The 24,032-nt window shown below is 43.0% G+C and overlaps 1 protein-coding gene across 2 annotated transcripts in view; it reads left to right on the top strand.

The window, feature by feature from the left end:
- Mfhas1 (multifunctional ROCO family signaling regulator 1) overlaps positions 1–17,120 on the top strand; it is a 94,448-nt gene extending 77,328 nt beyond the window's left edge. The window contains exons 2-4 of one of the 2 annotated variants that reach the window (XR_013091178.1): positions 3,861–3,987; positions 9,928–10,038; positions 14,507–17,120. Coding sequence is in view for 1 of the 2 variants with exons in the window: in XM_076853773.1 (XP_076709888.1) it covers positions 3,861–3,987; positions 14,507–14,540 (161 nt within the window). In the remaining variant the exon portion in view is untranslated. The remainder of the gene's footprint in view (positions 1–3,860; positions 3,988–9,927; positions 10,039–14,506) is intronic. The other variant, XM_076853773.1, reaches the window with a different exon arrangement.
- The last annotated feature ends 6,912 nt before the right edge of the window (positions 17,121–24,032 follow it).

Genomic DNA, 24,032 nt, shown 5'->3' with positions numbered 1-24,032 from the left:
GGAGCCAGTGTTCACATCTCAAGGCAGGAAAAATAGAGAAAAAGACTGGCGTGCCACAATCCCATTGTGTGCTTTTGATGACCTCTCCAACCGGCCCCACCTCTTAAAGGTCCACAGCATCCCCCAAACCCCCACCCCAGGGACCAAGCCTGTACATGTGGACCTTTCCGCATATTCATCCAAGTCATAGCAGGGGGTCTTTTGGCTAAATATCCCCCATTTGTCGAGCTCTTTCACAATCCTGCAAATCAGCACGGACCTCACCTTCCCCTCACTCCTGTGGCATCTCACATGAATGTCCTTGGGGCACTCGTCACGCAGGATTGAGGTCTTCACATGGACATCTTCTCTGCAGACCCTGAGGTCCTTCCTGTCAGAACCCATGCCTTACGTCTGTATTTCCCTGCATCCTCTACAGTCCCCCCCCCACACAGGAAAGTCTCATTCGTTGCTCAGCTCAAGAATGTACTTTATTTTGAAGATCAAGTTTGTGTTAAATTTGAGGATGATTAGCTTTGCAATTTTACTTGATGATTTACGCATTGTGAACCACTCTTCACATTTTGGAGACAGGTTTGAGAAGAAAAAATTGTTGTTCTTAAGTTCTCAATCTAGGAACTCATGTTTATTTTTCTCCTTTTTACTTTATATTAATTTTATTAGTATATTATAATTATACATGATAGTGGGATTTTTGTGACTTTCATACATACACATAGCAATATGTTGGAGAATGTAAGTGCACTTGAAATGATGATCTGTTGGGGCTGGGATTGTGGCTCAGTGGTAGAGCGCTTGCCTAGCATATGTGAGGCACGGGGTTCGATTCTCAGTACTACATACCAATAAATAAATAAAATTTTAAAATTCTTCAACTAATAAAATATTAAAAATATATTATGAACTATTCCACTTATTGCTCAATATTCATTGGCATCAAGTGAATATTTTCATGTGTGAAACTTCTCTGCCTTCTACCTTCATGCTCTGTTTTCATGTGTATTAGTCCTCTTTTCATTACTATAACAAAGTACCTGAAGCAGACTAACTTTATAATGAAAAAAAAAAGGGTTATTTAGCTCTCATTTTTGGAGGCTAAAAGTCCAAATAGCATGCTGCAGTCTCTGGCAAGGAATTCCTTTGGCTGCATCACCTCATGGCAGATGGCAAATGATGGGAAGCCCTTATGGGAAGAGAAATTATAGCAAAAAAGAGGAAGCCAAGAGAAAGAGGAGTCCCTCAATCTCTTCTGAGGACATATGTGCAGTTGACCTGAGGATCTCCCTCAAGGCCCTACCTCTTTAAAGGTCCTACCACCTCTGAGCACCTCCACATGAAATATCAGGTCTCCAATACATGAACCCTTGGGGTACAAATCCCATCCAAACCAAACACCACTACTGACCACACTGCTAGGAATAGGATTCAAACAAAACCAGTTACCTGACTCTTTCAGGAAGGACAGTAACACTATTGGTTTAAACGAAATGGGTAACTAAGGCTTAATAGACTTCTGCAAATTATTTCCAGTTTCCTGGCAAACCCACCTTCCGCTCACCAAAAGCTGTAACATGCTCAGCAGAGAAGCCAGCTGTATTGGACTGTTGCCCAGGTGGGGTGCTGGGGACAGGGACTTGGCATCTGTAGTGTAATCCAGGGAACCCAGGGAGCCAACAGCAGATGAAGTTGAGGCCTGTGTGAAATTCTGACCTGCAGGGTTTTGAGGGGAAACCAGAGGAGCCCAGGCTATTCAGGCTTCGGGGATGATCTTAGGACCGAAAGTAGAACTCGAAACTGTCAGAAGAGGCGACAGTGAGGGCAGTCCAGCCAGGGTGCTCCAAACGCCCTCTCGTGTGGTCCTGGCACTGGATATGTATGTGTGTGGGGCGGGGGGTTAAAGATGCACAGCTCTCATGGGACGTGGGGCAGATCTGTTAGAACTCAGAGAGCTCCCACTTACCAAGTGGTGTTTGGACTGGAGGCCTTCCAGGTTTCCGTCTAGCTCTAACATGCTGCTGGCTTGAGTTCATCTTATTATTTTGATGGCATTTAATGTTTACATTTGTCACTGTGCTTTTATATTTGGGGATCTTTTCCTAACTGTCAGAGTGTAGTTCTGACCCCATGAGACAAGCTAATGATGCCAAATGAACTTTAGTGGTGATTTGGTGTTTCCAGCAGTTTCTGGTACTGAATAGTGTGCAAAGCCATATAAAAATGTTCCAATCCAGAAATTAATGCCTTTCCTGGAAGCATAAATATGTGAAAGCTTTAGTTATTTATTTTCAAATAGTGATTTTTAGGTTACTCCTCCTGGAAAAATACGTTCTGACATGGACAAGCAGTCCCTGGTTGGGGAAGATTCTAGAGGCTGGTGGCCAAAGGTTGGGGCCCAAGAGATGGGACCCAAATTTATTGTTCCCAGTCTGCCACTTGTTATCTCCTGATACTGGGTATATCACATAACCTCCCTGAGCATTAGCTTCCCCATTTATAAACTGAGGACAAACCTTCCCCAGGATCTTGTATGGATTGAATGATATGTCCACTTAAAGCTCTTAAGTTCATGGAGTGCTGGTGCATGGAGCATGTGCTTTGAGCACAGCTAATAGGTGCTTAAAATATAAGTTTTTTGGCAGGGGGCCGGTACTGGGGATTGAACCCAGAGGTCTTTAACCCCTGAGCCACATCCCCAGCCCTTTTTTATATTTTATTTAGAGACAGGATCTCGCTGAGTTGCTTAGGGCTTCGCTAAGTTGGTAAGGCTGGCTTTGAACTTGGGATCCTCCTGCCTCAGCCTCCCGAGCTGCTAGGATTACAGGCGTGTGCTACCACGCCTGTCTGGAACTATGATATTTTGAGCAAGGCAATTTTTTATCCTGTCTGTCAGCCTGTCCTCTGGGGTCTCCAGAGTTTCACGTGAGCGGTAGAAGCAATGACTACCGTCAAGCTGAAGTGTGACTTTCAGTCATGTCTCTCCCCTGTGGGCACACCTTGTGTATCCCTGGTCTGGTTTATTTACTTTCTAGGTTCAATGAGGGCAGTTCAGGCGAAAACTGCCATCATCAGCCAGAGCTGTTTATTAAAGACTGAAGACAGAGCACCCTGTGAACAGAGGGAGGCAGGGTGGACCACGGGCAGGGAAGGAAGGAATGGAAGTAGAAGTCCAGCTCTGCTCTTGGGGAGTTAATGATCTAGTTGGAGAGAGACTATATCCGGGGCATGCAGTATCTGATTTCCTGTAGGCATTGTGGCCATCCATTAAGTTAATCACCCGTTTTTACTGGGTCCCATTAGTCATAAGATAGTGCAGTGTTGGTGCTTTGAGCTTGGCACACAGAACTGGCCTGGAAATGCTCTTGCCAGGAGGGGGCTGGGCTGCTTTGGGGCTCTTTACCTTATTAACACCTTTAGTCTGCCGCCTCTCCAGGTCATCTGTGTGCAGGGCTTTGTTGAAAGGCTGCTACGTTCTGTCCCAAACCCATCTGCCCCAAATCCTAATTATGAACACCCTCCTTGGCAGCGCTGCCTTACTGGGCTTGAGGGAGCCTGGCTCCTAAAGATCTCTGGAGTAAGTGAAAAGGAAGGTGAGCAGGAAGGTGGCAGATGCCGTCTTTGTCTAGGGGACCAGCCTTCCTGCTATAACGCGGGAAGCTTCTCCATGGTGACGCCGATGGCAATTCAGACCGTGAGAACAGGAGCCCAGCCAACCCTGCTGTTCCTGGGCGCACCTTTGTTCTCTGTGTCCTTGTCTGTAGACCCTCACTACCTGCCCTTCTCCCTCCCTTTCCCACCCCAAGCACTTTGTTCCTTTCTCTGCGGGGCACCTCTTCTTAATGCATCTTCCTCCTCTTCTGCAGGGGAATTGCTGAGCCAGCCCAGACCAGAAGGAGTGGCAGAAATCATTTGCCCCAAGAACGGCAGCGAGCGAGTGAATGTTGCCTTGGTTTACCCACCTACGCCGACTGTGATCAGCCCCTGTTCCAAGTGAGTTTGGAAAGCCCCACTGGCCCCTGCTCCTCACTCCTGATCCTGACTCTGTCGATGTGATAACCAAAACCTAAGTGAAACCGCATCTGCATGAATATCCTGAAAAGTCCCTGCAGGAAGATGCGATTCTTCTGAGTGATGTCAACACCATGGCTTATGCAGCATGCTATTGCCATTTTTTTACTTTCACTGATAAATTTAGAGCATCTTTTAACAGCTTCATTGAGCTATCACAAACAAGCCACACAGTTTGCTCATTTTAAAATGCCCAATTTAGCTGGGCGCCATGTCTCATGCCTGTATTCTTGGGGACTCAGTTTGAGGCCAACCTCAGCAACTCAGTGAAACCCAGTCTCTAAAGAAATAAAAAGGGCTAGAGATATCGCTCAGAGGTAAAGTACCCTTAGGTTAAATCCCCAGTGCCCGCCTCCCAAATTATAAAATGAAATGTTCCGTTTGTTGGGTTTTAGTATATTTGCCAGTACGTGTAATCAAAAGAACATTTGCCCCCAGATCATTTGTGCATAGCTCTTTGTTGAAAGGTTGTTAGGTTCGACCGGAACCCCAAAAGTGTCCCAAGTGAGTTCTTAACTCTGACATTGCAAAATTAAGTGGTTCTTACTTTAGAGCATAGTGAGGGACCATTAAGTAAGAAAAGCCTATAATAGATTCTTTTTTACTCTGGGGCTCTGCATTTTTAGTCCATCCCTGAAAATCAAGGACCGTGCAGCTTGCCACCACCCTTCTCCCCCAAAGGACTTAAAGACAGAATGCACTCATGCACACTAGTTATTGGGTAGAATGTGAGCTTGGCATTTTAGATGAAACCCACCCTGTTTGTTTGGGTTTTTAACTTATATTCTTAATTTTTTAATACTAGGAACCAAGAGGGCTGTTTTCAAACTGAGATGAAATGTCCATGTACCGCCTACCTTGAAAAAGCAGCCACAGATCTTCTTGGTCACATCTCGTTATCCGGGTGATATCGGCAACATGACTCATAGGCATGCAGCAGACTTTAATTTTCCTGCTTGGTTGGCCATATAGAATAATTTTTCTACTTAAGTTTTTTATGCTTTTGAGGGAAGCTGGAAATTTTGCTTTTGAGAATTGTGACTTTTAATCTCATCTTGAGAAATTTCCTATCCAGCCATATGCCAGAGCTCTGTGTGGTAGGAGCCATTCTTTGTCCCCAAAGTGGCAGCTCTTTTAGAAGCTTTTTTTTTTCTTGCACAAATATGTTATTTATTTATTTATTCTAATTAGGTACCTATGACAGCAGAGTGCATTTTGATTTGTTGTGCACAATTGCAGCACAACTTTTCATTTCTCTGGTTTTCAGGAAATTTTTTTGGTGCTCTCTGCACTGCCAGGTTCTCCAGTGGCATTGTCACACATTAGCAGCTGCAGTGGAGGTGTGAGGCCCCCCTTTTCTCCAAATGGAGCAACTTACTTGACAGAACATCCCTAATCCATCTTTGCTGGAAAATATCACTGAAGGGAAGCTCTTATCTAATGCTATATTCATAATCCTATTTAATCTAACATGTGTGCCTAGTATATTTCATCACTGATGTGACCCTAACCACACTGAAATCTTGACGTGCTTCCTAAATATTAAAGGAGGATTACTTAGCAAGTTCCTATTATCCCCTGTCCTGAACATAACCAACATGCAGAAACTTTTTCGTGTTTTTTTGAATTTGTTTTTTGAACTCGTGCATATTGATTCCCCCCCCCCCTTTTTTTTTGATTCATCTAGGGTCAGGATGAGGGGGTATTTTAGAACCAGCAGGTATGGGAATACAGGGAAACAGTTATTCAGTACACTTACCATTGGCATAAATTTCCCAAGAGAGACAAGAGAGACATTAATCTATTGTTTTGCCGAAGATGCATGCCATTTAATAGGCGAGGTAGAGGTAGGAGTTATAATATCCATTTGCACAAGGAAGCTATACTGGCTCCCAGCCAGCATTATCAGTGTTTTCCCATGGGCTTCTTGTCCTGCCACAGAAAGACCGCATTTACACCAGCCTGGAAAAAAAAAATGTTATCAGCCTTTCCCTCTGACAGCTTATTGAACCTAAATGAACTAGCAGCTTTAAAATCTTGGGCAATCAGAGAGAGGACTCTGACCTCTCTCCTTGCTGGAGGGAGCATCATTAGAGATCGAAACACTTTTGACCTAACAATCTGAATCGCTCTATTTTGAAACAGGTAAAAAAAAAAAAAAAAAAAAGATGTCTCATAAAATGGATGGCAGCTTTTCAACTCTAAATGAAGGGGTATTCTTTAAATAGGAAAGTTTTGCTTCTCTGGTAGGACTTAGTTTTTAGCATGGAGGTGAGGAGAAACTGTACCTTGCATGACCATATACATGAACACATGCTTAGATTTGAAGCCCCTGCTTGTGCCGTCCTATTTTACACCCCATACTCTTTAAGCATCCACAGCTCATCCATGAACACAAAAGCATACACGGAGGCAGGCCATGCCCAGGGGAAGGTCTAAAAGCACATGGGGGTGACAGTGTGCTGGAGCAGGAGATTGGGGGGGATCTATGAGGATAGCTGTCAAAGGAGGTAGTCATTAAGTCAATGTGACCTGGTGATGAGCCTGAGATTTGGAGCCTGGCAGGCACTAGAAATTGGGAGACTGAGGCTGTTGATCATTAGAGCAATCTTCTACTTTCTGTCATCCCACAAAATGTAGGTAGATGGACAAAACGGAACTTTTTTCATCAGGCATATGTATCGGAATTTCTAGGCGAAGGGACCAGGCATGAGTCTTAAAAACACAGAAGTCTTTCAGTTGATTTATATATGTGGGTTGGATATCCTGGTCTCTCGGATCCCTTTTGCACCTGTAAAGGTGGGCTCCCAGCCGGTGAGGCCTCACCTTTGTCTGTTGGGACCTTTTTCTTGTCCATGTCCAATTGGCAGCACCAAGACAGAACTGAGGGGTGCTGCGTTGCTGTCAGCGTGTCACAGTCCCTTCTGCTTTCAGGTAGGGTGAACACATCATTTGTAGTTCACATTAAGAAAGGGTGGCCAGGCAGGGTGGCGCACGCCTGTAATCCCAGTGGCTCAGGAGGCTGAGGCAGGAAGATCATGAGTTCAAAGCCAGCCTCAGCAAAAGCAAGGCACTAAGCAAGACCCTGTCTCTTGTTGATCTAGATCTTATTTGGGTTTAATAAAGACATCTCAAACCTTTCTCAGTTGACTCCTCTCTTTTATAGATGAGATCAGACACTTGTCATTTAATTACCTACCTCTGACTAAAGGAAAAAAAGTGGTGGTACAATGCAGTTTATGAAGAAAAAAAAAAAAGGTCCATAGCTGTTAATTGGGCCTCCTTATGAGTTTTTGTTTATTTGCAGTACTGGGATGGAACCCAGAGCCTCACGGGTGCTAGGCAAGAGCTCTACCATGAGTCTTCCTTATGAATCCCAAGCTTTTTTGTTTCTCACTTAAAATTTTTCTAGATGTTTTATTCCCCCATGGGGAGAGGCACAGAATCAGGAGTTGGTAGGCACAGAATCAGGAGTCATTTTTTTTTAAATGTGATTTACTCTTGTGGCTTGTCTCAGTGGCTTGTCTCAGTTCTATTGAGAAGAGGTGTCAGGAACAAAATGAAGTGCCTCCCTTCCCACACCTGGCTCTCCAGGAAGAAATGGGAACTAAGTGGCTTCTTGTCCTCTTTGCTGATGATCAAATAGAAACATGAGTCATTTTCCCTACTTTGGAGATCAGGATTTTTAAGGATATATGCATTTGACAGGAGATGAACATTGCATCTTGTAGCAAATTGCCTGAGTTGCTCCAAGAAATGCCCACTTTGTCGAGGACAAAATTTGTGTGAAATGCATATTTTTAAGCTCTACTGTTGTAAAGTTTGTATACCATAAAACTCACCCATTAACGACTATCAGTGTATTTAAAGAGTCATGCAGTGTATCAATCTATCTTCATCAGAAAGAAATCTTGTGCTAATTGCTGTCACTTGTGCCTAATACATCACCTAGTGTCCCATGCAATCCATTGATATTTTTAGTGGTTTTGCTGCCTAGTGTGTTAGAGTGCAACAGATTTCTGAGTTTTAAAGAATTTCCCTGAAAAACATGTTATCCCGGGCACAGTTCAGTTCCCATGGTAATGAGTTGAATTTGTACCCCTGCTGCCAGTCCCTTGTTTCTTGGATGAAGGAAGGTTAAATGAAGTTGGAGCTGCGTGAAGGGAGATGACCCTCCTTCAGGGCTTCTTGGCGGCAGCCCAGTTGACCCCTAGATATTCAAGGGATGCTGAGTCTTGGACCTTAAGAGTTGCAAGGGGCACAAGTAAGCACTTGCCCTATGGTATCCATTAGAGGATTGTTTACAGAACCCCCACTCCACCCCTATGAACACCAGAATGTGCAGATGCTCAAGTCCTTTCTATAAAAAAAAAAATAATACTATGAATACCTGCATATAACTATACTATACATATTTCCCATACACTATGAATTATCTCTAAATTACTTATAATATGATGCAAATGCTGTATGTATAGTTGCTAAACTGTATAGTTTAGGGGATAATGATGAGGGCAGGTTCCATACACATACAGTACCCTACCACCTCCAAACGTTCTCAGCCTGCAGTTGGTTGAATCCAGGGATACAGAACTCAAGAATAAGGAGGGCTGACTGTACTCTCAGTGGGGAAAGGAGAAAGAGAATACATTTTTATTTGTGAATGCCTGTCTCCATCCAGTTGCTCCCAGGTTGAGACACTTAATATTCTAGCTCACAGGGAACATGAGCTTCTTTGGGTAAATGGCAGCTTGCCAGTGGTATGTCATTTGTAGGTATTCTGCAGAATGTCTCTCTTTTTCTTTCCAAAGAAGTTCAGAGCAATGTCCTGCTCCACCAAATGAACTGTACAAACTCTGTGACAAACTGCCTGGTAATCAAATTGAATGGCTGGTTTCTGTGCAAAAGACAGAATTAAACAGGTTAGCAAGTGAAAACATTTTACCTTGAGGCAGGCTGGCACGCAACCCACATTCTTCCATGTGGTTTCTTAATGGACTGACCCTTGAACATACAGGAAGTGGGGATGTATCATTTTCATTTCCTGACAGTTGACCTTTCTCTTCTACTGGCACTACGTCTGTGTTTTCCATCATCTGGGGAGTGGCGGGAGTTTGTAGAGAGTGAAGAAGGCCATTAATTCTGATTTTGGTGGGTCCTATGTTATAGAATTAGTGAAAATGGGCTGGTTTGGAAATTGCTGGGCCAAGCTTTCTCCTTTTCCAGAAAGTACTCATAATAATACAGGGCAAGGCTGATATACCACATTTCAAAGCCCCTTTTTAAAAACTTGGACTCTTGCCTATGTACAGTAGAATTCTCACTCAAGCAACAGCCCCACTAAATTCCAGTGACTTGCTGCTTCTAAGTATTCTCAAAAGTACACAGATTACTTTGCACAGGAATTTTTGCAATGACTTTGTTATGACAAAGGATATTTAAGGCCAACTGAAATAGGCTTTTACAAAAAATAGAATGAAGACTGTGATCTTTATTCTCACCAAATAAAGGGGCAAAGAATATCTTAGTGCGCTGAGATTAGTTAGCATGGGCTTGATGATCTATTCTATAAAACAATGGCACAAGATGAATTTGGCTTGATCACAATGGAGAATTTTTCAGAGACCACAGAATTTTAAGACATAGAAGGTGGGGATGGTCTGGTGTTTTAGAGGAAAAGGCCAAGTGTGGATGTTGCCTGTAGAGTGGTCACATTGATTTGCATTGATTTGTTTTATCCTATGCAAGGAGTAACAGCTCATTGTCTGGCTGCTCTTCCAGGCTAGGAGAAATTATGTTTCTTCAATCCTTTAGTCTCCCATCAGCCACATTGATACTGGAATTTTTCCCCTCTCTGCTTAGGTACCTTCATACTTTCTTGGAAAATTAAGTGGAAAAGATAGTGCTTCTTTCCCTTATGCCATCATTTTTACTGTACCCAATCTGTGAATTTAGGAGCACCAAGTATTAAGGGTAAGTCTGTGGGAAGTGCAGAAAGTGTCTTGAATAGGTAAGACCCTCCTGAAGACCTGGAGAATTTATGGGGTGAGGGGGGCTGGGGATGAAGAGATTCCACAGAGCAGGGCATCCTAGGGTAGCTAATTTTTTACTTGTCCAGAATCCACTCACATTTGGAAATTAGGAATAGGAAACCACTTGATTCTTTTGTTTAATTTACTGTAATATTTCATGAGTCCATAATCTTAGATACTTGATAGGAAAAAAAAAAAAGTAATTTTAAAAATATTTACACCATGCCGGGCACAGTGACCCACACCTGTAATTCCAGCTACTCAGAAGACTGAGGCAGGAGGATCACAAGTTCAAGGCCAGCCTGGGCAACTTAGTAAGGCCATGTATCAAAATAAAATTAAAAGGGCTGATGATATAGCCCAAAGGTAGAGTATTTGTTTAGCACGCAAAGAGGCCCTGGGTTTGTTTCCCAGTACCACACATATATTCTATGGTTATGTCAGAATATAACATCAGGAAAAGCCGAGGTTGGTTAATGCAGCATGTAGCTTTTTAAAAATAAGTGTTTATATTTCTTTTCTTAAGGTTGTTTTACACTTCCCAAGTTTGGCTCTTTACTATTTATTAGTGCTTTGACTCTAAATGTCTGTAAAATGCAGATAATAGAAGTACCTATCTCATGAGGTTGTTTCATATGCACAGACCGTTGCAGATGAAGCATTTAGTCTAGTTACCCCCAGAGTGCACAAACACTCCATACATTCGGCTATGGTCTTTTCTACTAGGAATGTATATTGGGTAAAAAATTAAAACAAAATTCCTCTGAAGATGTAGATGCTGTGGCAAAAATCTACCTCTCAACTTACCTAGCAGCTTATTAATTGAGGTACCTACTCAAGGAAGGTAAATGTGTAAGCTGGTTAGGTAGGTAAGCCATTGTCTTCCCTTCTCTTCTGTCACCAGCACAGGTGCCCAAAGTGCACAAAGATCTGTTTATAAGGTACCTGCAGTAAACCTCAGTATGCCAACCTCCCTCCATAGAATAGAGAGGAAAGGAGAGCTGTCCTTTCTTTCTTATTGTAGTCACAAATGCCAATAGTATCTGTATAAATGCCTCAGATGAAAAAAAAAAAAAAAGCCCTGAGTCATTGGATCCTGCTAGCAACCAGGTAATTCACAGAGGACAGAGTATAGAGTCCAGGCAGAGCCTTTTGCCCACAGTTGCAGTGACTGAATGCACCACTGCATCTGCCATCTGTGTCTTGGCTCCCAGCTTTGGGGCGGTTTTCACAGTGCTGGAGGCTCTCACTTGCATGTGTATTTAAAAATATAGTTCATTCATAGAAGACTTAAAGTACAGCAAGGCAAACAGATCAGCAGACAACTGCCATTGAAAAGATATTTTAATATTAACAATTTCCAGGAGAAGGGGGCATGTCACACGTTAGTGATGGGAGGCTAGCTAGGGAAGGAAGTACTGAGAAAGAGGGAGGAACCAGGGGCAAAGCCTTTATTTTGGTTTCTTTAAGAAAGAGCAAGTGAGGCAGTGAAAGAAAGCTTGGGGTTGGCTCATTTAAATTATTCCAGTGTTCTCAGGTGAAGGGCTGTCCTTAGATGCCTGTCATTTGGCCCTGGGGTGATTAGAGCAGGTGGATGGTGACCCAGAGTGTGAGAGCCAATAAAGGAGGTGGCTGGGCTCTGGGCTCTGGGCTCTGGACTGGTTAGTTTGTATGTGCAAGGTACATGGACAGCTGAGTTGTTTTCTCTTTTTAGGACCTGGCTCCTTCTGGAAGGGCCAGTTCCTCCAGGGTCAGCAAGGCCCCAGATATCAAAGCATCAGAACATAGGAATAAGAGACATGATTAATACAAAATGTTATGGCTTCATTTTTAGCCTAAGTGTTTAAGTACTTTGAGTCAAAATTACTTTGTTCCATCCTGGGAGTGTCAGGTTCGATAACCTGGGAACCCCCAGGCTGAGCCCTCCCTTCAGTTTCACACCTCAGTCTCCAGTGTCCCACCTGGCAGCTCCCCTGGACGTCCTATGGGCTTCACAGGTGGAGGACTGAATTCGTTGTCTTTCTCTCCCGGAGATCTTCATCTGTCTGTGTTTTCTGTCACAGGTAGTGGCAGAGCTTTGTGACCATCTTCCCAGCCTAGGAATTTGTCAGATTCAATGCCTTCCTCTCCTCTATTCCCCATGCATGGTCTATCACCAAGACCTGTTGTCCCCTCTTAGCAATGTGCCTTGACATGCATGAACTTGGCCACGCAACTTTCTTTTCAGCATTGTGCTTTCCTCTAGACCCCCCTGTTTCTGCCGAGATCCCTGTGATGGAGTGTCAATTGGCCTGTTACCCTCTAATCATGTTGTCCTTTTCTCCCTAAACTTTGGATGACTTCCTGGTTATTACAGGTTCAAGTTCAAAATTCTGGGCATATCCCACAAGGCCCTTCACAGACCCCAGACCCTCTGCTGACCCAGAGATGCTCCCTTACTATGGAGGGTGTCAACCACAGCGCCCCCTGGTGGCTGCCATCCCTCAACAGGCTGCCACCTTTCCCTTCTACCCAGTGAAGGTCCGTTGTCCTAATGGCCATGTTTTGTCTCTGGGAAGCCTTCTAACTCTAATCAGTTATTTTTTTCCCTGCACAACTTTGAGGATTCAGAAACAACCAAGTCAGACCCTGCCCTCGAGACTTTTTTATAGAACGAGAATCAAAGAAATAAGCAGACAAATTTGTGAGTGTTGAATTGCTATTAAAATAAGATGCCTGCCATGACAGGTGTGTGAACAGAGTCTGGGGAGCACTCGAAAGAAAGAACTCCACCAGGAGGAATCAGGAAAAGTCCCAGGAAGTAGTATTTGAGGTGGATGTTGAAGGACGAGTTTATTGAGGAATAGAGAGGGTTGGAGATTGGATGGCTTTTTTCCCTAAGGACTCAAAAGTGAAAAGTGGTAGTGATATGGAAAACTGCTGAAAGCTGTAAACAGTGCGATATCCCCTCTAAGGTGCCCTTGATTAGGAGTTCTTGCATTTCTCAGTCTTAGGTGCGGCTCAAGGGAGTAGCCAGCCAGACCCAACTGGCTGCATTTCCAAAGGTTCATTAGATTCAATGGAAAAAAAAATTTTTATGTAGCCCACCACCCATATGAACCCCAAATCCTAGCACCAAAGCCAACTGCCTGGTTGAAATGTTTTCACACTACCATCCTCTTTACAGTTAGATCAGTCATATTATTATTGCTTGAATTTGAGACAGTTTCAAAACCTTCTCTACTGAGAGTTGACTGTATTAATAGGCCTTCTCATAGTTGGAGGCCACAGAAATGTGAAACTATCCTTAGGATCTCAAAGAGCCAACCTGCCTTGTATTCATCAAGCATGCTTTGGACTCACATGACTCTGGTTAAATGCCTGGCTCTGCCCTCACTAGTGGTCTCACCTCCCGCCAGGAAGTCATTTAACCTCTTGGACTTAGTTTCCCTCTCAGTCAAGTGCAGAGTAAGATTTAGCTAACCTGGTGGGATTGTCAGTAGGTGAGAATTAATCAAATCATGTGCTACAGTGAAAGGAATGGTTCCCTGCATGGAATTAGCAAATGGAAGAAACTTACTTTTGGTGATGTTTTCATTAGGCTTGACCAACCTGGTTCTTACATGGGATGGAAGGATGTCTTAGGTGGACACTGAATTATCAGTGTCTGTGAACTCAGGAAGCACGTAGAGATAGGATGAGGGACAGAGAACATACCCCTTTTTCCTTTCCTTGTCCTTGTATGGTTTCTTAAATTGTGCTAAAATGCTTTTAAAACACGCTGTCCCATGTCATTGTAGGAAAGCTGAAATAAAGGATGGGGATTTTGATGTTCGTTTCCTGTAGCTATTTGGTTTGACCTGAATGCCGCTGTGTCTAATCAGTTGAGATGCAGCGGATTCTTCAGTGCGTACCCATCAAACTCTAGGTCTGAGTCAACAACCTTGCTTATAACACTACCTCAAATCACGCTTTTTAGACCCAGATAGGCATCCATTCTCCCTTGTTGGTACATATTTCCCCTCCTGGAGTGTTGTGTAACTTGGGTCCACGTGTGTGCATGTGTTTATTGAAAGGAAGCAGTTTTGTGATTAGAATTTGGGTTGTAAATTAAAAATCTAGTTATGCTATAAAATTTACAATGGAATTAAGTGTTGTGGCCAATTAGCACCACTCCCTCTTTATGGCTGATCTGAGACTAACGTCACAAACAGAAATATTAGACTGATTTACTGCTAAAACAGCTTCCCTCCGTGAGGGTGGTAGTGGCCTGACCTCTACATGTTTATAAGGAGTTAGAGAAGTAGAGATGAAAACCCATGCAGAAAATGAATCTGTATCAGTCGTCACTCTTCATTTCTTATCAGTCAGACTGTCATTGTTGGTTCACTGTAGTCATTTCTGTACTTTCCTCTCCTACACCCATCTAGGAAGAACGTTGGTGAAAAGCACAGAAACCAGTGACTTGTGGACTGTGGGATTTCCATGGAGAAAATAGAGCATCACAACTCACCTGGGAACTCTCTGCACCTCCAAGCACATGCTGGGCACTGGAGTGAAGACGAGCTCAGGGTGCTTCCAGAGGACCACCGCAGAGGTGTGGAGGGGGCGGAGGAAGGACAGAGAGAGCATGGAGCTAAAGTTTCACAACCGGAACCTCAGAACTGTGATCCTCCAAGGAGAGCGCTACTTGAAGAAAAGAAAAAAAAAAAAAAAAAAAGTCGAATGGCTTCTCAGGGATTTTGTTTTCCGTGCACATATAAGCCATAGTTACAGTACAGTGGCAGTATTTAGAGCACTCGGGTTTCAGTTCTGTTCAATGTGAAAGAGGAATCAACTGACATTCATTGCTGTTCCGTAACTAGTGTAAAATATGTATATGTTTATCTTTATTTTTATAATATGCAAATACATTTAAATTTATACAGTCTGAAGCTTCTAGCGTTAGTTAACACTGGGTGCAATATTTTGCATGAGAACTGTGCCAAGATGGGGCTGATTTCTTATTTTAGTATATATTTTTTTTTGTTCTTTATTCTTTAATCGCCTTCTCAGATTTAAAAAAGAAAAGAAAAAAGATGTCTGTGTATCTGTTAGCCCACGGATCTAGTGTTGCTTCGTAGATTGCCAGTCATCCACAGGATCCTTCAACATGCATTTCAGGCAGTGTCCCTTCCCATCTTTATCCAAGGTCCCTGCCTGTAAGTCACTGGGCATGGTGGCAGAAGCATTCCTGTTCCTTACCCACATATCATTAGTGTCGAGGCAGAGACGGGGCGCTCTTCTGGAACAAAGAGTTCATGGAAAACGTCAGTTAGTGTAGCTTAAGATCATCGGGAGTCTGTTTTGAATCATGCAAGGGGCTCTGCTAATTGTTACCTCTCCTTTCTAGAACAGGTCCAAAATTTAGCAGAGCACTTTGTGAGCCCTCCACATCTGGTCTGTGGGACCTTCAGGTAGTGAGCTTCCTAGCTGGGGAGCATAATCCCACACTGGCTATTCATACAGAGCCTCTTGTAGGACAATCTACTGCCAAGAACTAGTAAAACGCTTGTTTTGAAATCTCCAGGAGGTAAAACTTAAAAAGCAAACCCTACCAATTGCTCTCTAGTCTCCTCCTAATTTGGGGCCAAACATCATATGCTGCAGTAGTAACACATTCTTTGAAGAATGTAAAGGACTCTGTTTACATCTGCCTCCTGCGCGTGTTGATAGAAAATGTGCAAAACTGTTTCTCACCAGTGTCAGACAGAAGAGCGAGTCAGCTGGTGTTACTCTTTCACTTTGTTTAGAAAGCACAGACTCTTGGAATGCCACAGTGGTCTCCACATGTTCAAAAGAAAGAATGAACAAGTGGGCTGCACTTCATGACCTCACAAATCAATTTTTATAAAATATTTTGTGCCCCAGGAGTTAACTTCACTGACTCCAGAAGCCCCGGTTAGGATTTCCTTATCATCTTAAAAATCAGGAGTGGGATCAGATTGTCTTTACATTTTTTTAAATACTTGAATATATGACACTTCAAGTTGGAGATTTCATTTTCCTTTTAGAACACAGTCACAAGACTAATCTGGTTAATCCTTTTGTCACAGTTCTCCTGTGTGTGTGTGTGTGTGTGTGTGTGTGTATGTGTGTAAATTGAATGGTAACATTTAATTGCTTTATGGACCATTGAATTGTTGGGCAATAAGTTTTTTTAATTGGCATGTGACAATACTTACACTGTCCAATCACCCGACTTGACCAGTCCTTTGAAAGAGACTCCCAAGCGTATGACTTTGGGCCAACTCCCCTTAGGGCCATATAAATGGAAATAATGCCCCTTCGGGTGACATTCTCTCAAAGTGTTTGCTATTTTCATGAACATAAATGCCCATGTTCTTAATATCTGCTCTTTTTTGACCAGTCATGTTTTGTGCTGTCATCTGAACCCTAGAGAAGCAGTGTAAGAGGAAACCTTGCTGCCACGTGTGTTTTGGCCAAAAGGTCCACATGATAAGAGGGTCATGTGACCACAAGAAGCTCCAGAAAAAGCAAAGCGTGAGAACTTGCTTCAGCCTGTGGGGGGAGGGTTGGAGATACAGAAAACACTCTGCTCTACAGGAGTTTTCCACAATGTCTATGTAGGAAATTCCGTTTTCTCTTTCAGCACCCAGGAAGATTTCAGCGGCCCGCCGAGGCTGACAGGCAATTCACTAAGCACAAGAAGAATTTTTTTCCAACCACGGAGTCCCTTGCCTCTCAAAGAAATGCCCTCCAAGTTTGTTATGGTTTCTATTCCTGCAACTTGTGGTATCAGAGCCACTTCCTGGAATTGTAAAAGTGCTGCCAGAATAAATGTTTTTCCCCTTCTAAGAAAAGAAAAAAAAAAAATGACAGTACTCATATTTGACACTTGTGCATTGGACTCTCTTTTGAATGAATAAAGAGGAAAGGGTTTGATGTGATTCCTGATGGAGTGTGTGATGTTTTTCATGCCACAGTCTGTGAATTGTAATTGTGGTTTCTCAGTTCACTGTGGTATTGGGGCAGAAATTAAAAAAAAAAAAAAAAAAAAAAAAAACTCAATAAAAATACAAAGAAATGGTTAAGCAATGATATTCTCAGAGTTTAGTTATTTCTGATTTTGTTTTCAATTTTATCGCTTAAGCAGTAGCTATTTTATATGTTTGGTTCTTAAATTTGAGCCATGGGGGTTGGCAGCTATCTTCTATGTGGGGACAGAATCCCTGAGGGGATGACTCAGTCCCTGTTCTAAAACTCTTGAGTCTGGAACACTGGCTGTCTCCTGGGGCTGGCGGTGGAACCCAGGGCCTCAGACATACTAGGCAAGCATGCTGTCTGAGCTGACCCCTGTCCCCGACACCAGCACTGCCTCTAAACCAGATCCTCTTTTCAGTGAGCCATTATATTTATAAATCAAAGCTTATGAATTTGTGATAGATTTGGGAGTTCCCATTCCGTGATCTTCCTTTCAAGGGCTCTTAGCAGGAGTTCTGCCACAGCCTTGTAAGTCCTGCCCTGGGGCCTCTGGCAGGGAAAGAGGAGGCCTTCAGGGGGCCAGACTGGTGCTCTGTTCCTGCTGTATTTTTCAAAAGGGCAGACAGCAGGTATGGAGATAAAAACCATGTGGCTGTTTCTTACAGAGACACAGCCTCTGGGGAGAGGACCAGACCAGACAAGCCCTGACCTGAGATGCTAAGACTTTGGGCACAAGGAAAGAAGGGACCCCCATGGACCAGGAGGGCCTTGTCACATGGTTTCTGAAAAGAAAGATGAGGCCACCCCGGGTGCCCTGAATTCAAACAATCCTCTCCCTGTGGAAGAGTTGAAACCATTTGGTAAAATTTCCAAGGATAGTGTAACAGGAAGTGTGGCCCCTGTGGAGCTGATCCTCAGTGCCAATGCTGTCCCCTCCTGTTGGGAGAGAGCACAGTTGGAGCATACATCATCAATTTGGTCCTCTTTTTTTTTAAATCGGGAAACTTAGTTTTTTAAACTTGCTGAGCAGGTCACACAAAAAAGCAGGGATCAGTGTTGATAATTAGAAGTACATTATTTATCACATACATTGTTCCCTCCCAAGGCTATTTCCTCCAACTGGTGAGTTTTTTGAAGTAGGTCCCACGTTTAGTGAACTTCGAATCTAACACACCTAACACACAGAAATTGCTTCTCTGCTGATTCTCACTGCACAGGGCTACTTTGCACATGACTGCTATAGCCCCAAGTGGGACAGGAAGTGAAGAAAGTCATCACCTGGTGGGACTTGCACCTGCATTGCAAAGGAAGGCCTATGGCATGGTGGAATTGGAGGGCTTTGAGAGCAGATGACCTTTGGAAGTTATCTGGGTTGAGCAGCAGGAGAAAATTCACCCATGCAGAACCTGATTCGAATATTTATAAGTTCCTTCAGGAAAGAAGTGCTTTTTTTAATGCAAAAAAAAAAATTGTTTTTGAATAAAATGAATGTCATTCTAAACACTGATCCTGGGCCCGGGGGTGTAAATCAGTGGTAGTGCTCCTGCCAAGCATGCTTGAGAGCCTGGATTCAATCCCCAGCACCACAAAAATTAAAAACAAAATTACTTCATTTATTTTGGTACTGGAACTATCAGCCCTTTAAAAAAAGATACTTTAAAATGTCTTAGAAGAATGTTATGTGAATAAGTGAAGTGCAGGCAAAATACAAATGCAGAGAAATTGTGAAGGTGTATACAGATTGAGAAACTGAAATTGTGAATGTGTGGGTAACATACTTGGAAGACAGAGTTTGGCACCACTAAGAAATTTGTCCTCCACCCCCACCTGGGTTTAATGCAATCCACAGACAGAACAGGTGATTTGCCTAAGAATGTCTGAAGGACTACAAAAGCTTTTAAAATTGCTCTCAGAAAAATTTATTGGCGGATTATAGAGATATAATAAAATTATTTCTTAAATTCGAAATTTAAAGTTATCATTTTACAATGTTATTTCAATGCAGCCCAAGATTTTTCAGATAAATACAACTCAAAAATTTGGGGAAATTTTATTTGTGGAAACTTCAACATTTTTTTAGGAGACCCTTATCTATGTCCTCAGTGACTACTTCCCCTAGCCATGCCCTATCTGCCTCTGGTTGCCACCCAGTAGTCCCTTTGAATTATTAACTCAATAAAATGGGTTAATTCACCAATGAGGTTATAGCAGTTGTAATCTAGTAATTTCACCTCTGAAATTACTAGAATTTCATCTAACACATGAGCTTTTGGGGGACATTAAGGATCCAAACCATAACACCTCATAGGTGGATTAATCCATTTGGTGGGTTAATAAGTTGAACCGACAACTGGTTGGTAGCTGTAGGCAGGTGGGGCATGGCTGGAGAAATAGGTGACCAGTAGCATGCCCTCAGGAACTTGTCTCTGGCCTGCCTCTTTCTCCCTCCACTCCACCCCCCACCCCCCACCCTTTTCTTCACCATACCCTTCTACCATGATTTCAGCTATACCTCAGACCCAGAGCAATGGAGTCGGTGACCATGAATTGAAACATCTGAAACCATGAGCCAAAATAAATAATTCCTCCTTGATTGTTTCAGGTATTTTAGTCAAAGCAAAGAAAAGCTGATTAATACCCACTAGACCCCCATAGTTCCAAGTTCTGGAAGTTCTACCCTGGGCCCTTCATTCTGGGCAGCTGTGGCCAAGTAGAAGGAGATTTCCCTCTTCGCTTGACTCCCTGTCTGGGGCTATAGTGTTACTTAGTGAGCGCCAGGCTGCTGACCCTTTCTGGATTCCCCAGCCCCTTGTTGCAGAAGCTCTATTCCCCGAAAAATTGTCTGAAAACATCATGGGCCCCTCCAGTCTGCAGGACTAGAGCTCCACAGAGGGCCAAGAATACAGCCTGATTGTTCCTGCTCAGCTCTCACACATGGGGGAGAGGCCATGCCAGGGGAGGTAAGCCAAGACCAGAGGCTGCCTCCGCACCCTCCTCAGAACCCACGATGAAGCAGGGGTGCCATTCCAAAAGAGGGTTCCTCCCTCAGTTCCAAGCTGAGTCAGGGCTTTGTCCTAAGAGGAACAGCTCCTCAGCTATTCCTGAGGGGAACAGAGAACAGACTGCCAAAGGACATCCTCAAAACCATTGGAGCTGTTGGTGGAGATCAGGAAAGGTGATTGGCAGCAGCTCCAGGTGCAGGTAAAATGCAGAGTAGTCTGAAGGTTTAAGGAACCAGTGGAAGAACCAAGAAGAGCACCCCTGAGGTCACAGTGCATCCTGGGAGACGGGAAGACCATGCACATATGCAAGGCTGCACCCAGTGGGGCAAATGAAATAGGATGCTGGGCAGCCCTGAGAGCACTCCCCAAGCCACACACAGACCAGTCCACACAAGGCTGAAGCCTCACGGGCCCAAGGGGCTAAAACACAGCCAGCTGCTGAGCAAACTCGAATCCCAGGACGCCAGTCTTAGCACTAAAGCCATAAAGATTCCTGGCAGTCTGGAAGACTGTGTGCGTGTCAAGGGTCAAACCCCTCAAATGATTAGAGAGAGAAAGAGAGAGAGAGAGAGAGAGAGAGAGAGAGAGAGAGAGAGAGAGAGAGCGCTCCAAGCTCCTTGTCCCTGGTTAAATGCAGAGCCAAAACAAAACAAAAGAAAAAACAACAACAACAACAAAAGCCAGGTAAATTTCCCAAAATATAATTGCAAACTCCAAGTTATACACACATCCAACAGTGAAGGTAAAAGTCTAACAGACAAAGGGTCATAAGTACTACCTTTAGCCAGTGCCTACAGCAGATCCAGAAACTTAACCTCTAGGTAGCTCAGCCAAACAAAAATAAGGGGGAAAAATCTGATCAAGGACATCAATGAGTCCCAATTCAGGAAATCATATGGATATTGATAATAACTATATCACTGCATATTCTTCACTTTTCTTCTCTTGACTGACTTTTTAAAAAAGTAATTGCAAAAAATAAAAATTAAAAAGTAATTGCACAAAACATTGTTTATCTAATTACACTTTTGCTCCTATAACATGTAGAAATGAAATATATAGTCATGTGCCACCTAAAAATGTTTTAGTCAATGACAGCATATATAACAATGGTCCCATAAAGCAATATTGTCTAGTGACTTCGTAGCAATCTTCATTTATGTAAGGACACTCTATGATATTCAAATAACAATGAAATTACCTAAGGAGGTATTTCTCAGAAAGTAGCCCTGACACTAAGTGACTCATGACTGACAATATGAACCCAAAGGAGGCAGATGGAACGAAGTTGAGCTGAAGTAAGGAAATACACAAGATGGTAAAGATCAAACCACACACTCCTAAATACCAGAATTCAAGAAGAAATCACAAGGGAAATTAGAAAACACTTGGAGATAAATACAAATAAAATCACAACATACCAAAACACGAGATGTAGCTAAAGCAATGTACAGGACACTTTGAACTATAAATGCCTGTATTAAAGAGAAGAAAGACCTTACATTAATAGACTGAATTTCACCTTAAAAAGCTAGGAAAAAAAACCCGCAAACTAAATGCAAAACAACCAGAAGAAAAGAAATAATAAAGAACAGAAGTAAATATAATTGAATAGCAAAGGTAGATAAAATCAATGAAATAAAAAGTTGGTTCTTTGGAAAGACCAAAAATCAAAACGAGGGCTGGAGTTATGGCTCAGTGGTAGAACACTTGTCTGACCTGTGTGAGGCCCTGTGCTTGAACCTCAGCACCACATATAAATAAATAATATTAAAGATCCATTGACAACTAAGAAAATATTTTTAAAAAACCTTTTAGCAAGGCTGAACAAGAAAAAAAAGAAGATTCAAATTGCTAAAATTATGAATGAAAAAGATCTGACTACTGATCTCACAGAAGTGAAAAGCATTATAAGGAAACATGGTTGTAGGCTGATTCAACTGGATTACCTAGATGAAATGGATAAATTCCCATAGAGACAAAAACTAACAAAACTGACTCAAAAAGAAATAGAAAATCTTAATAGACCTGTATCAAGTAAATAGATTGTTAATTTTTAAATTTCCCATAAAGACCCAGACCTGCATGACTTCATTAGTGAAATCTACCAAATGTTAAGGAAAAAAAAATCAATACTAATTCTTCTCTAATTCTCCTGAACTCTGGTGTTGGAAAAATCAACCCAGGTTTTTCCTCTGCTCGAATACTACAAGTTGAGTCAATGCAAAAGACTTCCATAGCCTCAAAAGGTATGGGGATTTCTTCCACCAGAAAGCAAGTAAGCAATCCTGCAGTGGACACCATCCAGTGTCCTGTAATTCAGCTTACTTCTGACACTATACATCTGGAGATAGTATGGCATCCCACCACCTGAGGGTTCAGTTCCAATACTGCCCCCTTCCCCAGATGGGTTTACTTTGCTTCTGCCTGACCAGCCATAAACTCTGTGTTATGGTTTGGATGTGAGGTGTACCCCAAAAGCTCACATGTGAGACAATGCAAGAAGGTTCAGAGGAGAAATGATTGGTTGTGAGAGTCTTAACCTAATCGATGAATTAATATCCTGATAGGGTGTAACCGACTGGAGGAGGTGAAAATCGGGGCGTTGGGGCGTGGCTTTGGGGTCTATATTTTGTATCTGGAGAGTGGAGTCTCTCTCTCTCTCTCTGCCTTCTGATCACCATGGGAGCTGCTTCCCTCTGCCACACACTCCTCCGCCATGATGTTCAGCCTCACCTTGAGCCCTGAAGAATGGAGGCTTCTGTCTATGGACTGAGACCTCTGAAACCGTGAGCCCCCAAATAAGCTTTTCCTCCCTAAAATTGTTCTGGTCACAGCTTTTAGTCACAGCAGCAAAAAAAGCCGACTAAAACACTGTGATTCCCATGCCCTCCTCCTCAGGGTCAATTAGTTTACTTGAGTGGTCACAGAACTCCGGAAACATCCACTTCTACTGATTGGTTTATTGCCACAGTCTGGCTGGGCACAAAATAACTGAGCTGCCGAGAGGCACTTGTAGGTTCAAAACAGGAACTCCTTTATTATCCAAACCCCCATGAACGCCACCCATGCGGCCCTTCCAGGAACCACCAACAGGAAATCCCTCCTCCGCCACTTTCCCAACCAATGGGAACTCTCCAGGAATCCCCAGAGAACTCCAAAGTAGCCAGGGAGGCGGACAGCAGGGGTCTAATATACAATTGAATACACAGCTTAACATAACCATCATCATCTCAATGGCTTGCTGGCGTCACCTCTCAACCACTCCCTTCTGGCACAAATGCCATGCATCATTCCAACTGGGCTGTGGCTCTCAGCAGTTTATTATAAAAGATGCTACAAAGAATACAGGGGAAAGGACACATAGGGCACGGCCTCTCTGCAAGCTCTGTCCTCCAAGAACCTCCCTGAATTTCGCTCTCTAGAAACTCTCTGAAGCCTATCCTTTTGGACTATTATGGAGTCCTCACTGCATAAGCTCAATTGAAGCATAAACAACTATGTCAAAATGTGATTGTATGTAAAGGGTATGAGTCAAAGCTAACAGACTGGGAGGAGAAACCCAACAAGGGCCATCAGCTTCAGTGTTCTTGACCTTTCTCTGCAGCATTCCTTCCTCTAGGGCAAGGGGCAAGACCCTCCGGAATGAGGAAGGTTTTATGACCTACTAGACAATAGTAGGTCAGAGGATTTCTTTATGGCTAGCTCCAAAACAGAAGGTAGGGGGAGTTCAGTGTTTATATGACCAGTCTTAGGGAAGAGAAATTCCGGTTTCCATGACCTGCCTTGGGAGAGGCTTACAAACTTGGAACCATGGTCAAAAGCCCCAAATTATATATATCATAATATCACAACTCCCTAACTCATTCTATGAGGCTAATCTTAAAACCAGAAAGACATCCCAAGAAAATTAAAGATCCATCTCTCTAAAGAATATAGATGCAAATGTTCTGGGCAAAATGCTGGAGAA

Source organism: Callospermophilus lateralis, chromosome 4, assembly GCF_048772815.1.
Source record: "Callospermophilus lateralis isolate mCalLat2 chromosome 4, mCalLat2.hap1, whole genome shotgun sequence".
Taxonomy (NCBI): domain Eukaryota; kingdom Metazoa; phylum Chordata; class Mammalia; order Rodentia; family Sciuridae; genus Callospermophilus; species Callospermophilus lateralis.
The sequence above is the reverse complement of the archived record's forward strand: the minus strand, read 5'-3'. Positions and strand labels throughout refer to the sequence as shown.